At 54.8% G+C, this 15,630-nt stretch overlaps 6 protein-coding genes across 6 annotated transcripts; 3 read left to right on the top strand and 3 right to left on the bottom strand.

The window, feature by feature from the left end:
- Window positions 1–1,728: 1,728 nt before the first annotated feature.
- On the bottom strand, window positions 1,729–3,564 carry AB675_7092 (uncharacterized protein; the record flags this gene model as incomplete). Its single annotated transcript, XM_018147434.1, has 1 exon — window positions 1,729–3,564. The coding sequence occupies one exon, from the start codon at window positions 3,562–3,564 to the stop codon at window positions 1,729–1,731; it is 1,836 nt and encodes a 611-aa protein (XP_018003548.1).
- A 2,126-nt stretch (window positions 3,565–5,690) lies between these two features.
- AB675_7091 (Cystinosin-like protein) lies at window positions 5,691–6,578 on the bottom strand (the record flags this gene model as incomplete). The annotated part of the gene is made up of 2 exons (XM_018147433.1): window positions 5,691–6,386; window positions 6,546–6,578. The coding sequence occupies 2 exons, from the start codon at window positions 6,576–6,578 to the stop codon at window positions 5,691–5,693; spliced, it is 729 nt and encodes a 242-aa protein (XP_018003369.1).
- A 701-nt stretch (window positions 6,579–7,279) lies between these two features.
- AB675_7090 (uncharacterized protein) lies at window positions 7,280–9,798 on the top strand (the record flags this gene model as incomplete). Its single annotated transcript, XM_018147432.1, has 2 exons — window positions 7,280–7,421; window positions 7,475–9,798. The coding sequence occupies 2 exons, from the start codon at window positions 7,280–7,282 to the stop codon at window positions 9,796–9,798; spliced, it is 2,466 nt and encodes an 821-aa protein (XP_018003156.1).
- A 639-nt stretch (window positions 9,799–10,437) lies between these two features.
- On the top strand, window positions 10,438–11,170 carry AB675_7089 (Dynactin subunit 5; the record flags this gene model as incomplete). The annotated part of the gene is made up of 2 exons (XM_018147430.1): window positions 10,438–10,479; window positions 10,580–11,170. The coding sequence occupies 2 exons, from the start codon at window positions 10,438–10,440 to the stop codon at window positions 11,168–11,170; spliced, it is 633 nt and encodes a 210-aa protein (XP_018003569.1).
- A 1,686-nt stretch (window positions 11,171–12,856) lies between these two features.
- On the bottom strand, window positions 12,857–13,879 carry AB675_7088 (Phosphonopyruvate hydrolase; the record flags this gene model as incomplete). The annotated part of the gene is made up of 1 exon (XM_018147429.1): window positions 12,857–13,879. The coding sequence occupies one exon, from the start codon at window positions 13,877–13,879 to the stop codon at window positions 12,857–12,859; it is 1,023 nt and encodes a 340-aa protein (XP_018003259.1).
- A 1,081-nt stretch (window positions 13,880–14,960) lies between these two features.
- On the top strand, window positions 14,961–15,422 carry AB675_7087 (uncharacterized protein; the record flags this gene model as incomplete). The annotated part of the gene is made up of 1 exon (XM_018147428.1): window positions 14,961–15,422. The coding sequence occupies one exon, from the start codon at window positions 14,961–14,963 to the stop codon at window positions 15,420–15,422; it is 462 nt and encodes a 153-aa protein (XP_018003487.1).
- Window positions 15,423–15,630: the final 208 nt, after the last annotated feature.

The following is a 15,630-nucleotide window of genomic DNA, read 5'->3' as shown; positions in this document are numbered from 1 at the left end:
GGAACGAGAGGAGGGATACGTGGTGGATCGGTTTAGGAATAGTATGCCGAATATGGGGCAGCCTATGGTGTAGAGTGGCTAGGGGCAGGAGGGATGCTGACGATGACCCGGGGTCTTGCTCAGATGAGCTCTGGAGAATTGACGCAGATTTCAAGTGGACGTTCAGCGACATAGTCGCAGATTTATGTTGAGAATTTTGGTCAGATCCACTGGCAGCCATGAGCTTTGGATCGAAGAATCTCGTCCCACTAGGTAGCAGCTGAAGCTACCTTAGCATGACAAGTGTCGTCATCATCGTGGCATTCGATGGTTGTAATAAAAGAAGGATCCGCTGGTAGCAAGGCAGATACTTATACGTCTTCCTCCAAGGCCAGGGCCGGTGCAAACCGAGGCAGCGGCTTCACTGACTTGAGGAGGGGTATTCACGATTGCGTTGCATGAGTCAAGGTCAGAGCTGTTGCCTGGCGTGTCATTCACTACGACCCGCAGGCTATGGACTGATCGCTCGCGGCAATTGACTGGACAGACGGGAGCGGCGATGAGGCAACTTGCGATCCTGGTGAGACTCGGATGCTTCGATACCATCATCAACAGCGGTAGAACGAGAGGGAAATCATTTCATCAATCATGCCATTCATTTACACAGTTATGCTTCCCGTGATATACCATGGTCGATCCAACTTGCCATGTTCCATCCTGTGGCCCAGCCGGCCTCTTCTCCATGCTTCCGTTGTCTGCCTTCGGCCCGGACCAGAGCAACGGCATCGTCGGACAGACTCTGCCCATACATTCCCAATGCTTGACATTATCAACTTCTGGCGGAGTTGGGATCAGCCTCACCGGCTGCTGACCCTCGTTCGTGCAATGAATAGTGAAGGCCGCCTTACCGGCCCAGTGGAATGATCAATTCGGTTTCCGCCGCATGTCCACTCTGCCACGAAAGGTAGAAGTCTCTGCTTCGCCTTCGCCGTGTATGCTTTCTTGCTTTTTCTCAGGCGAGAGGCACCAAAAGTCGTTGCCAAACAATGGTCATGCCTAGGAAGCATCCGCTGCTTCTAGGTAGGGCGAGCTCCTGTAACCAGTGCTGAACAGGGGCGTTGAAGGCGCGATACAGGAACGACACGTCTGTCACGGGCCTTGGTCATCCAGGAACCCGGGGTTCTGAGCATCAATAGCAAAGTATCGGGCGGGCGTCGGGAAATGTGGACGATGGATTCATGAGCCGTGTCTTCCCTGTGGTCTGCGTTGTTGCAAGCTCTTGTATTGTAGATTTGCCTGGGAAATTCCGGTTCACAATTTGAAAGAAGCGCAAGTTCCTGACAGGATGCGACAGTGCTCGTCGACGACTAACTGATCCAGATCTGGCTGGACCCAGAAGCGCCAGAGAGTGTCGTCTCGTTCCGCCATATTGTTCACGTTGTCGTGAAGGTAGCCTCAGGCTGCATCCATCCATCAATTTCAGCACCGCCATTCAGTTGAGGTCCTGATGTTATACAGCGAGCAGTGAATCTCCTAGCCGATTCACTGTAGTGACTGCTCCGCGCCTATGCGCTTCATTTTCACTTTGCTGAAGATGTATAAGTGGTCGCGGTGCCCGAGCCTTTTGCTTCGAGTTCTTCCACGTCCCCTAATTCCTACAAGGGTCACTTGCCATGTCAAGACAGCATCTGCTGCAACTTGATGGGGCGATTTATCTCGTCGAGGAGCCACAAGAACACCGCAATTTCATCAACTCTCTCTCCGCGGCCGTCCCTTCTTTGGCGATTGATCCTGCTGCAGCCAGGTCTCCCCTCGACCACCAGCACGAACATCGAAGGGCTCACCGTCCCCAGTTTCATTACCTCCAGCACCACCAGAACCTCTAGCCTGTCCCAGCACCCTCCTCAGCCTCCCATCTCCAGCTTCAACCTCTTTATGATGTACCCTGACATGCCTTTGCAAATTATCCGGCCTCGGATACTTGTGCATCGGCCCGTTCGTCGGACAGAACGGACATGTATAGCCAGGCGAAGTATGGACGAGACCATGTCGAATCATCTCGTTCTTGCGCTTAAAGCCTTGGCCGCCGGGACCGCGCGCGCAGCCTCTGACTGAACAGAAGTGCGGTCGGGATTCGGAGTGAACGTTAAGGTGTGAGTTGAGGAGATACTGGGTCGCGAAGGGAGCGGATGTGCAGTGTGGATGGGGGCAGGTGTGGAGGATTTGAGCCGCCGGAGCAGGGGCATTGGCGTTGGTCGCTCCTGCAGGCGAAGACGGTCGTTGTTGGTCGTGGGCCGAATGCCGATCTGCGGGTACTGGCGCTAGCTCTGGGACATCCTTACTGCGTGGTGTGGCTATCGGTGTGCTGTTGGGCGACTGTGTGTGCAGTGGTGGGGCGTAGCTTGTCAGGTGCGATATTGATGGCAACTGTTGGACATGCTGACTCTGTGGAGGTGAGGGATTGCTGTGAGGTGTTGGCACTGATGTTCCAGGCGAGTACGCCGGTGACCATGACAATGTTGGTGTCGAAGCAGACGTAGTGTCTGTGGACACCGAGTCTGTTCGACCGCGATTTGTGATGAATGATGTCAAATTAGGGCCTGCGGCATAATTTGGTGGCGACATCACATTCGACAAAATCGTTGGGAGGCTATGCACCACGGTTAAGGGCGGTCCGAATTGCGCTGAGCTTGTTCGTGATAATGCTGAGTATGGTGACGGACTTGAGGCAGCTGACATTGAGTCAACGCCCAGGGCTATTGTGAGCGAAGGTAACGTTTGATCAGACCCAGGGGAGCCGATGGATTGAGGCGTTGATGCGTTGTTCAGAGTTGGAATCCTGGCATCTGGTGGCATGTATCGACTGTCAATGGCGAATTGGGACAGTATGGGGGACTGCGCGATTGTGTCGTGCTGAAGAGCCGCAGGCGTAGCGTCTCTGATCGCAAGCATTCTCGCTTTTTCTGGCGATCCGACCTTTTGTTTAGGCACTTTGCCTTTCAGTGTGTCGACTTTATTGAGTAGGAGCGCTTTGACGCCTTTGGACGAAGGAGGCTCTGTGTCGTATCTTGCCTTCTTCACACTCACGGCCTCAACCGGAGTAGGAGTCGAAACATTCTCTCGCTTGATTGGAGATCGTGGACATGGGTCATTCAGCGACAGCTCTCGACAAGTGATCTCGGGCGATTTCTCCCTGTTATAATGTGTCGAGACTGGTCTGCGCACAAAATCTCCATCGTGGGTAGACTGGCGGATAAGAGCGACCATGCTGTGTTGCGCTGCCGCGTCCTCTGGTTCTGCTTTGTCTCCACGCCTCAGTGGTCTGTGGTCGATGCTTCGTCTATTCTCGGATGCACGCTTTCGCTCTTGGGGTATTGAAGAGGTCACTGGCGGAGTTACCGATTGCTGTCTTTCATCGTCACTGATGTCCTCTCGCTGCCGGTCTGACTCCTCGTCTCCTTGTTCACTGGGAGGTACCGACACCAATGGCGGCTCGTCGTCAGGATCGCGGCCAGAGTAGTCGAACTTCGTAATTTGGGTCAGACTTTCCCTTCCCTCATCAATGTACTGCTCTAGCGTTTGCATACTCGACGTACGGTTCCATTAGTGCCTGTGTCTAGACACGAGCAGAGGCATGATGTTGGTCGTGGAAAGGATATGAGTCCCAATGCCCCGAGCTGTCTCTGATATCCCAGACTCGTGTGCGGCTGCACGTGGCTTATTAGCATTAAATTCTCCATGATGGACAAGCAGCTAAAGAAAAAGCGGTGGCTTGAAAGGCACGCTGGGCTCGTTGTTGATCCCAATCATTTCCCGATCCCAAGAACGCGTAGCCAGTCGACACAATTGCATCTCGAAAATAGCTGAAGATCGGTGCAGGTATGCAGTGGTGGTCTAGACCGGTCTGACGTCTCGGGAGGCTCAAAAGTCGGTTTTGACAGTGGGACTTGCTACGCCATCTGGGGTCGACGGAACTTTCCCATCGAGATCTTTTCATGGCTAAGCTCAAGCCCGAGGGGAAACTGACACCGTGATTTGGAAGGGAACAGTGCCAAAGGAAAGTCTGGACGTACCTCAGAATTGATTGACTTTGTTTGTAGCCGAAGCTGTGAACCTAAACGTGAGGCTCAATAACGGCTCGGTAACCGACTACTCGGAACGGTCAACCCAACGAGTACTTCTGCTTGAGCTTGAGAAGAAGTTGTCGTGTTAAAGCACAGTCTCAGTCGTGTCAGTTGATGTGAAAGGCCCAGTCAGATGATGCTGATGTCGACGTCGGGAGCTCGATAGAGCGTCAAGCCCCGGAGTAGTGGGGCTCAGCAATTTTGGGCACCAGAGCGTAGAAATGAGGCGTAAATCGAGACCATGTGCCTGAGCACGGCACGATGACAAGGGTTGTCAGATTATGCTTGCTCTGCCGTCACCAGACAGTGCTGTGGAAAGTGAGGAGCTTCGCGTCTGTTCATCGAGTTCGGTCTGTGTACGATATCGTGTGTCAAGAATCGGTGCAAGGTTCACGCGTGAGATGTTGGAGCCGCATCAAATCAGTTCTCACAGCATAGTGCTGGGCCGATTGCGACGTGCTTAGGAATATACGACGGTGCAGCGGGCCGTTGTTATGTAGAGTAGGAAGACGATTCAGTTGCCTAACGATGGGGCTGATTGCTCTTTACCAATCGTATTGTTCTGCGGTTGCCAGCATTGTCGTTGGGTAAGTGCGATCCTCGTATGCAGAGCTCGTGCTCTAGAACGTTCGCCGAACCAGGCACGTTGCGAGGCAGAATTGACTCCCCGCTTTCTTCTAGGCTTTTTTCGGTAAGAACCAGCGAGTGAATGCACATTTTGCTACACCGAGAACAGGAACGGCACAGGACGAAGCCGCTGCAGTCCAATTCGGTAGCCAATCCTGCCGTCATTGCAGAGCTGTCAGGATTCGGGAACGCTGCGAATGGTCCTCACCTCAGGCAGAGCCTCTTGAAAGAGGGATCCGCAAAAGCGTGGGCAGTCGCCCGCTTACTGCGAGGTGGTCCGAGCGTTGGAGCTAGCCTCGCATTGGCGCCTCGGTCTGAGGCTCATAATAGCCGCAATATCACACCAATAATACAGAGATCTGCCAGTGGGCACACAGCAGGATGCTCGAAAGGTGTGACATGGGCAGCTCACGACCAGAGAATGTCCCGCAACGGGAAGACTCGCGAAGCACCCATGGTCATCTGAGCAGTTAATGCCCTGTGCCATCTACAGATCTGTTGTCGACCGACTTTCTATCCGAGAATGCAGCTTATCGGATACACGAGGCCTCTGTACGAGTGTAGGTACTCCAGTCACCCTGCTTCCACTCGCGCAGTGCCTCCGCACGGTAGACTTCTGTGAGCGACTCGCGAGATAGGTACCGTCTCAGAGCCTCCTCTGTTTGCGAACGGAGGTCATAACCCCATCTGTGGCGATTCTGAGGTGGCCACATATAGAGTGCTATGCAACAGCGTCTGACTTCGCTCGCAGACGTTTGCCGAATTCGCTGCGAGCAGGCCGTGCAGCGACATGCTTGAAGATCATGATCGAGCGCACGGTGTTGCGAGCTTCCGGTCCAGAAGTGCTGGCGAGAGACGAGACAACCACAACGTCTACCAGCGGTCGCGCATAATAACGCCCTAGGCTGGCTTTTTGCCTTCACGACAGATGATCAACTATGATGGCGCCCAACGCTCAACTCAGGTCTCGGGTTGCTGCAGGAGAGGCTCTTCCTCCCGAGGCTTCTGCCGCTGATCCGAGTCTCGATACAGGATATAATGCTGCACAATGAAAAGCAAATCGAATCCGCTGGACACGACACTGAGACCGAATTTCAGCGGGTTTCCGGTGATACCGCTCCAATCATCCTGAAAGCTCGCATCGATGATGAGCTGGATCATGGACAGAACTCCGCCAGTAATGTCGAACAAGATCTGATATATGCTCCAGCCTTCTGTCGATTTGCGCTTATAGTTCAGCCAAGCCTGTGGAATGTACTTAACAAATGTGACAGCCAGCTTAATGTAACCAAACATATAGATCAGATCGATCCAGGCCCAGTCGTACGGATCCTGGTTCTCGACGCCGTTTTTGATGCCAGCAAGCAAGGCGATGATGACAAGTGCGAGTGCACATGCGATACACAAACCAACGACCGGGCGATTTGCTCGTTGGCGATCTGAATGGGTGAACCCCCAGAGTGAGGGATAGAATTGGCTATACGTTAGGACGACCAGGACGACCGCATGCAGGCCAAAGACGAGATCGTTGAAACGTACGGTCGGTTCAAGGCCATGATGTCGGGCAGCATACTGGCTTTTAATGACTGGCGAATATAGGAAGGCCGCCGTCGATATAGTGTAGCTACCGAAACCGACGACGTTGAGCAGCGGAAACTCGATAGTCAGTCCATGTGTTGATTTCCGCTTCCAGTTCAGCAGTGGTTGCGGATAAAATGAGGCACTCCATGAAAGTGTATACGTCCAACCGCATAGTCTTTGCGACCGTTAGGTATCGGAAGAGACACAGAAAGTACTGTACGTACCTCGACAGACCCTTAGGAACGTCTCAAGTTGTTCATCTGTCATGGTCGGTCATCTGCGCAGGCGCTGAACATCAGACTTCCTCGAACTCACGACCACTAAGGAATGTGCACCTTGTGTCCCGTTCTCTAGCCGTCCTTGCAGAAAAGAATGCCCTAGGGATGCATATGCAAGGGTTCTAGAGAAGATCTGATGGCTTCCAAGAACCAAGAAGTTGGATCTGGGTTTTTGATAGGCATCAGTGGGAGCTTGATCGGCCAAAGCTTCGGCAAGGAGGCTCTATCCAAGGCCCAGTGAGATGTCGTAGGTGATGATGCACTATAGAATGGCGTAAAGGTGACTGGAGGAGGGGTACTTCCGGAGGCACTAAGCTGTGCGTCCCCTCAGCAACCTGGCACCATCCCTGTAGAAAAGCCGTTCAAGAGATCTGCCCAACTCACCCGGTCCACCCCTCTAGACCGCCGTCGACAGTTCATTGCCGTCGAATACTGATCACTGTCGTCCAAACCGTCGACGACCAAATAAGTTGTCGCATTTTGCGCATGGCATCAAATCAACAACGCATCGACTATTGTGACGACCTGGGAAACCCCTCCATCCTCGGCAGCTCGACGTCTCCAAAACCGGTTGAGCATAAACAAAAAAGATAACTCCGACTTCATTCGCATCCTCGACGATACGTTACCGCTGGCGCATGGTCGTTCCTACCTAATCGCTGGGAGGTCATCCTCCTGAGAGCCTCCGTCATGTCTGATCTTGCTCCTCCGGGGAGCAGCACATACAACTCGGGCACAATGCATGTTGGTGATGGCACCTGGGACGCAGGCCGAGACTCATTTCTGCTGCCGAATCTGGTCGGTCTCAACTTTGCAACGATGAGATATAATGGTAGAATAGATGCTATATGTATGGAAAGGAACAAGATGCTAACAATATTGTAGGAATGGGCAATCGCTTCTTTTCACTCAACGGCTACCACAGTCTAATCAGAGCGCATGCTGTCATAGCAGCCATAACATTCCTCGGCCTCATTCCCGGAGCCATTCTTCTACATCGATTCCTCGGCCGGCATGAGTTCTGGGCCAGAAGATTGCACATATGGCTATCGATACTAGCACTGCTGCTAGCCACCGTCGCTTTCATCCTGGGCTTCATTGCAGTCGGCCCGGAGCGAAGTCTGAGCAATCCTCATCATGGCATCGGCGTAGCATTGTACACCTTGCTGTGGTTCGAAGCCATCAATGGATGTCTGTGGAGGAATCGCAAGAAGAACAGGCTACACTGGCCGCTGAGCTTGATGATTCATACATGGCTGGGTCGAGCGACTGCGCTGCTGGGCATTGTTCAAGTGCCCTTGGGCCTGACTCTGTATGGATCGCCAGCCTTCCTCTTCGTTCTGTACACCTTGTGGGTATTTGGTCTGCTCGTACTTTACTTCGTACTGGAATGGGTTGCCGGTCGGCGGATCGAACGCCATGGCGGCTATGGAACAGGCTATGGAGGGAGCGATGCCAGCTACTACACCGAACATGTCACCACAAGACCAGGCAAGAAGGAAGGCGGTGGAATGGGCAAGTGGCTAGCAGCTGGAGCCGGAGCAGTTGGACTAGCTGCACTATGGCGACGACGATCAGATCGAGAGAACCGAGAGAAACGACCGCATCCTGGCGTAGGAACCGAATCGAGTGCCTCGTCATGGTGGGAGAGCGAAGAAGAGAAGCAAAGACCTCAGAAGCAGAGAACTGGCTTTGGAACGCGGCTTATGGAAGTAGGCGCGGTTGCGGGAGGCGTCGCCGCCGTCAGGAGCTTGTTTGGGCGCAAGGAACGCGACGATGCTTCACACGTTGGTCCCTACCGGCCTCCTCTCGGCGGCAATACCTCGTACACGAGCACTTCCGACTCAATGTCGCGAGTCGAGGAGGGCCTACCTCACAGACCCGTGACGCCAGGCGGACCGAGCCCTGGTCACGTCAGACCGTCTCATCCACTAGCCCAACCACCTATGACACCCGGCTCTGCCACACCTGGCGCTCCGTTGACTCCTGGAAGAAGACCGTCTGACGACGCATACTCATATTATTCATACATGTCAGGATCTCCATCACATCAGGACCGAAAGGGCAACACCATTCGCAATGCTCTTGCCGCGGGAGGCGCCATGTTTGCAGTCAAGTCATTGTTCAAGAACCGACGCCAAAAGAAGGAAGAGAGAAGAGCGGAAGAGCTTCGAAAGCAGCGACTGGAGGAAGAGAGAATTGCACGCGCCAACTCAGCGCACAAATACACTGGGGATGGAGTCAGGCCACCACGAACACATCGTCACGGTCGCATGGGAAGTCAGACCGCATCAGACATGTCAAGCATCATGGATGAGCCAGGCACCCTTCCCGTCGCAGGCACTGCCGGTGCTGCAGCAGCTTCTGCTCTGGCTGATCGTAACCGAATTCGTCCTGTTGGCGCAGATCCGGCCATTGTGATGCCCGGACCACCTACAGCTATTCCAACGAACATCCCACCTGTGCCTCCGCCGCATCGGTATGGCTCCGAATCATCAGGTAGCGAGCTCTACACCACCGCGGATGGTCGGCAGAAGCATCGTCACCGAAACGAAATAGCAGCAGGCCTTGCGGGCGCGGCCGCGGGTGCTATGGCAACCGATGCAATCAACAATCGTCGTCGACGGCAGGATCAAAACACGGATTCTGGCGAAACGCCACCAGTCAGCGTCCACGTCAAGCAGCATGCTGACGGCCGCCACGTCACGCTACGAAAGTTGACCGAGGAAGAACAAGCAGCGCAGCGGAGGCGTGAACGAAGAGCTTCTGCCGCTGGCAGACGGCGGCGCAACTCCAGTTTGAGTAGCTCTGACTTGGGCGAAGTGGCAGGCAACACCAAAGCTGATAGACGATGGCGAAGAACGGAAGCGCTCGAAGCCCAACAAGCAGCAACCAATGCCGCTGCGGCGGGTCCGAGCGCCGTTCAGATCCCTGCGCCCCCGATGCAAGTGCCATATCCTACGCCGCCCACACCCGGCACACAAGCTGTGGATCCGAGGACAGGACAGCTTTACACGCTTCCAGTTCCTCCGCCGATCCCTGGATCAACCAGTAATCTGGCGCCTCCCGGAAGTATCACGAGTCCAGGAACCGAGGCAAGTAGTGCTGGAACAGAGTACGCCAACAATAGACGAAGGCGGAGAGCAGAGCGTGCCCAGGCAAGGCTGGCGAGGGAAGGAAGGCAGGGTAACACCGTGGACTTTACCTGATGAGTCTTCTGATCAGCCTTGATCGAGGTATCGGCATATTGATGCATATGTTGGCGATTCTGGGTCGGACTTTTGCGAATGATTGAGCGAGCATGACACGATGTAACGACAACTATGTTCATGGCATCTCAGCGAGTGTCGCTGATCGTCCAGCTTGTCGATGGTCTAGGGTGAGAATGGATAAAAGCCATCCTTGCAGTAGATCTGCCTTTGTTTGACTACCTCACTTCTCCTACAAAGTTCGACAGTTGGTCTCTTGCCTGGTGCTGAAGCGAGACCTTGGCAAAGCATTGTACGAAGATTTCAATCCGCATTGCACAGCCTCCCCTCGACTACCCCGAGCTTTCTCTGCGACAAAAGCGGCGGAGCGATCATACTATCCGATATCCAAGATCTTGAGAGCCGCCGCTGGGAATGAACCCATAGAAGCTGAATCGGGCAAGGCGTAGGTTCCTAATTCGGAATGCTCATAAACTTTACGTTTTCAACGCGATTTCGATGGATCTTCTTCTGATCACACCGACAACTTCGCATCGAGTCATTTACAGGCGATCTTCATAGAAGCGTACACGATCCGCGATGATTGTACGGTCGCAAGAGTAATCCTGAGGATGCCACCGAAGCTGCTACGCCCTCATCATGCCTCCGAAGCCTTCTGTTCGCGGCGAGTTCATCGAGACTGTATGTACAATAATGCCTTCAGACTGACCCGTGAAATGCGGCTCTTTGAGGATCCGGCGTACAATGTCTCAACTGACACAAGTCCTTTTGATCCGTACAGGAAACAGGCAACAAAATCTCCCGCCGCGCCTCAATCCTCGGCCCCAAACACATCATCCTCGCCGGCAAATGCGTGATCCAGAACGACGTTGTCATCCACGGCGACCTCGTCCGCCCCGCCACCAGCGCCTCCTCGCACAATCGCACTGCATCAACGGCCACATCCGACTCCAAATCCGCGGACGCCACCTCAACCTCTTCGGCCCCCCAAAATCAGACCTCAATTCATCTCGGTCGGCACGTCTACTTGTCCCCGGGTGTTGTTCTACACCCGCCTTCGCGTCTTCAGACCCCTACGGCTACCTCAACTAATCCAACTCCCCAACCAATAACGACCTACCTCCCCCTCACAATCGCCTCACACGTCTTCATCGGCGCTAGTTCCGTCATCCGCGCCCTGGAGATCAAGTCGCACGTATGGATCGGCGCGAACGTCACCGTGGGGAACATGTGTATCATCAAGGAGAATGTGAAGGTGTTGGATGGGAGCGTGCTGCCGCAGGGGAGTGTGTGGGCGAGTGGGAATGTGGTTGGGGGAAGGCCGGCGAGGGTTGTGGGAGTTGTGGGTGAGGGTTGGGGGTGGGGGAAGTGATGCTGTTGGTGGAAGAGTGGGAGCGCTGCTGCGGGCGGTGCAGCGATGGGAGAGGTGGAGGGGAGTGTGGGTGCTAGGGTGAGGGAGCGATGGGCTTTGGTCGGTGGTGGGCCGAGGAAGGGGTGATCCGCGATGCGTAGCACGACTATACTGGTCAAGGGCACGGCATGTCGGCTTCACTCTGTTCATATTCAAGGGACGATTATCCAAGAACTTCGCCCCGCCTGGTAGCAGCAGATGCTAGCCAAGCATGGCGATGACGCCAAAGCCTCCGTCATGTGCGCGAAAGGAGAAAGAAGAAGAGGTCGACGACATAGCAGCTACTTATACCCCTTCAGCAGAGTGAAGCCCCGGCACGAACCGAAACGATCACTTCACTGGTCAAGCAGAAGGTATTCACTGTGTTTTCGACGAACCAGCGCTCGGTCAATCACTGCCATTTGCCATCTAATCACAAGTAGACATGTAAGAAAAGATGTCAGGGACCGTCTTCATTCCGAACGTCTGGTGTTTGGCAGGACGACCAAGGGCAACGTGTTAGACGTGTAGAAGGATGACCAAGAGAAACGTGTCAGGATACCTACGGCCACAGGCAGAGAGATCTGTTCATCCATGGATCACAAGCTCACCGTGTTTTATCCGTGTCTCGTCGCCTCCGGAGGCGTGCACAAACACAGTTGGGCACAGCGACAAATGGTAGTCAACCGGATTCACAAACAATGACTCTTGTCATCCGGCGATAGATGAGTCTCAGCAACTGCTTACCCGGTCTCATTATGCGTTCCAACGTCGACCGGCGTAGTAATCAACGATGCTCAATGCGCTAATCTATCATGATTCGACTTCACCATGCTTTGCCCTGTGCAAGCGTCGGGATACTTCTGGCCTCGCTTACGGTATTGTAGGCGCAACACTCGAACGACGTGCGAGAGCGCTGACAAATGTCTTGCAGCCCGGGAGCATTCAGACAAAAAAGATAATTATATTCCTAATACGGAAAGACGACCATACATCGATGAAGTACCGTTACATACCATGCAGCTAGCTCTGTCGCAATTCGCTGTTTACCGACCTCAGCAGCCTCGTGCTACACTCCCAAAGCTCATTGGAAGGTGCATAGACACGACCCCGTGATAGTTGGCCCGCGCATTCTACTGGGGAACATGGCCACTGATGTTGTAGCATGCGGCGTACTCTGGCTCCTCAAGGTCGTAAAAGGTCGTACCAAGGGGCTGACGATCATCTCTTTGGCTCTACTGACTGCCAGATGCTGCTGTTGGGGCCATCGCTTGCCATATCCATCCTGTACACTCAGGTGACATTTGAAGCGCAGACACATTGCCATCTCGTACGCAGAACTACTCAGACCTCTGAAATTGCGCTGAGAACGACCTCAAATCAGCCTCAGCACACCCATTCACGATGTGCCCATTCACTTGCATCTCTGCATTGATCAAAGAGCAGTGACTACCTCCCGGTGGAGTCAGTCGCGTGACCGATCCGCATTTGCCCGGGTTTTCGCTACGCTGAAGAGATATAAGTAGTCGTTTTTGCCCTCGACTTCTCCTTCCATTTTCCCAGCAGAGTAAGACGGCAGCTCCAAACTTGCCATGCCAGGGTAGCTTCTGCGACTTGGTGGGGCGAGCTTTGTCAAGTTTCCCAGCAACTCACCGTCTCGGAACAATATCAACGCAAAAACTCCCTCTCAATCATTCTCATCTCCCTATCCCCCTGCAGCTCAAAGATCTCCTCCACGCCCACAATATCACCCTCAACCCCCTTAATCCCACCCTCCTCCTTAATCCTCCGAAACGCATCCGTCATCCCCCTAACCGCAGCCCTAACAGCATGATTCCCACAAATCACCAAGCCAACCTTTCCCAACTTCCCCCACTCCTCAAAGCTCATCTCCGGATAACTCGTCGGCACAATAACTAGCGGCGGCACCTTGACCCTTACCCTCTTTCCCTCATGCTCCACCTCGACCTCGGTCCCAACCTCAGGCCACGCCTCACAAAACGCCACAACCTCCTCCGCCGTCACGCTCTTACTGTGCACGAGCACCGCATCCGCCCCGGCAGCCGCATACGCCATTCCCCGCCTCCGCGCCTCCGCAAGCCCAAGTCCTGCAATCAGCGCCTCGGTGCGCGCTATGACCAGCAAGGCATCCCTTTGATCGTGAACCGCCGTCCGCGCCGCTGCCTTCGCAGCCCGGATCTTGCCCACGAACTCCTGAATTGAGACCAGGACTTGCCGACCGCCGGGGCGAAGACTGCTGTCCTTAGGGAACGTCTTGTCTTCAATGACGACGGCGGAGGCGCCGGCGCGGGCGTACTTGGGGACGATGTAGGTGATGTTTACGGCGTTGCCGTGGCCGGTGTCTAGGTCGGCTATTAGTGGTGGTGAGGGTGTTGTTGGTTGAACAGCTGGGTTGGTGGGTTCAGTGTTGTTGTGCGACTCTGGTGGAGGGACGGCGTGGTGGGCCGGCATGACGTCGGAGATGGCGCGGACGAGGTTGAGATGCGTGTCGTAGGAGATGATGTTTGCGTCCGGCACGCCGTGTAGGGCTGCGAGCTCGAAGCCGGAGACCCAGAGGGCTGGGAAGGGCGTGCGGGCTGCTAGGAGGGCGGAGAGTGGGCTGTGTGTTGACATTGCGATGCAGGGGTTTGAGGGGTCGAGGAGGGCGCGGAGTCGGGAGGGGCCGGACATGTTGGGCGGGAGGGGTGGGGAGGAGGCGGGACGAGTCAGTGATCCGTGGCCGATGGGTGGAATTGCCGTGTGGGTTGGGCAGCCTTGGCTAGAATCTCGTAAGCTTGCACGACCGTTTTGAAGCAGACGAGGTACACTGTTCACGTAGGTGTCAATGTGATAGAACGGCGAGAAATCACGCCTTTTGACTGTTCGGGTATTCGGTACGCGGCATGCGATTCGGGCAAGAGCCGAGAAGCTGGCCGCCGTGCCACTGATATCTTATATCGAGTACTCCCCCTCGGACGTGGGCTGGTTTGGCCAGTCGAACATGGATGGAAGAGGAGATGAATCGCCTTGCCTTACTGGGCTTGTACAGCACCGACAGTAATAGCAGTCCGCGCTCTAATTTCAGGTCTAGACTTGTAAAACCGTCACGCTGGCTTTAAGAGAGCATCAATACCTTTCCCACCACAGCCTAGGAAGGAGTCATTTCTTCGGCCAGGCAGCTTCACTTGTCTTCTCCACGTGGCTGCCTCCTAAGTTTGCGTTGACGTGGTAAGTGTAGCTCGGCGTGATCTTGCATGTCGCGCTTCATTTTGCGCGTTGTCTCATGAGAGCGAGAGCATGCGCGTGCGCATGTGGCGTTAGCTTGGATGTGGATGCAGCTGCTTTCGGATAACAATGATACCAGAGCCGATCCAATCTTGACAGCGATGTTTTGGCCTGGTGATTTTGTGCGGTTGAAGTCTTCGAGCAAAACAACCTCGAAAGGTGTAGTACGTATTCTGTCAAAATCCCCACGGCCCACAGATCTACTCGCATGGGCGCCGCCGATCGATCCGTGCCACCCATGCAAGGTACCGATCTGGCGGCCCCTGCCCGGAGCAAGCCACAATCTCATCTGTTGAAAGTGCTGACATCATAAAAGTATGGACCAGATTTCACTTGAAGGTAGGTACACTGGCAGAGTCTCCTTTCTTTCCTTCACTGAGATACACACTGTGTTGATTCAAACGCTCACGGAGGATCTTGTTGCAGTTGTATGTGGAGGTTACTCACCAGCGAGATACGACCCAAACTCATCGTGTCCGGCACAGCCATGGTTCGAGCAACGCGCAAGTCAACCGGCGCGACCGCAGCAGAAACTACTACGGCAAGCAGCCGGCGAGCCGACAATGACGCCAAAGCTGCCCCCAAGTCCTCAACAAGGCAAGCCAAGAAGGTAGCAGCAGAGAATCTGAAGGAGGAGTCCGAGTCATCCGACCAGGAAGATGCAGTGATCAAGCAAGAGCTAACCACTCCTCGGAAGCCATCAGTCAGAGCAGCAGCACCAACGCCGTCCACCACCAGGTCTCGGAAACGCGCCTCCGCAGCGGCGGACTCAACACCCGCAAAACATGGCTCGAAGCGCACCAAGACCGAAGCCTCTGTGAAGGAGGAGGATGTCAAGCAACTCCCAAGTCCTTCCGCATCCTCTGCCTCACCACCACCAGAGACACCCCCTACCAAAGCCGCAAAGTCCACGAGTCGACGCCTCAATCCCTCCGCGACCGCAAACTAAAAGCCCACACCGCCTTCGCCGGCGCCAAACTCTCCCCCTTCCCGGACTTTCCCCACCCCACCCCCTCCGAAGCCAAACTCGCACACAAAATCCTCTCCACCCTCACGCACACGCACACGCCCAACCGAAGTCGTCGCCCCCTCCTCTCGCGCCGGCTGCGGCGACAGCCCCTCCGTCCTCGACGCCCTCGTCCGCACGATCCTCAGCC

The sequence above is a fragment of the Cyphellophora attinorum genome, assembly GCF_001299255.1.
Source record: "Cyphellophora attinorum strain CBS 131958 chromosome Unknown Contig5, whole genome shotgun sequence".
NCBI classification, from domain to species: Eukaryota; Fungi; Ascomycota; class Eurotiomycetes; order Chaetothyriales; family Cyphellophoraceae; genus Cyphellophora; species Cyphellophora attinorum.
Note: the sequence above shows the minus strand (reverse complement) of the source record. Positions and strands in the feature narration are given on the sequence as shown.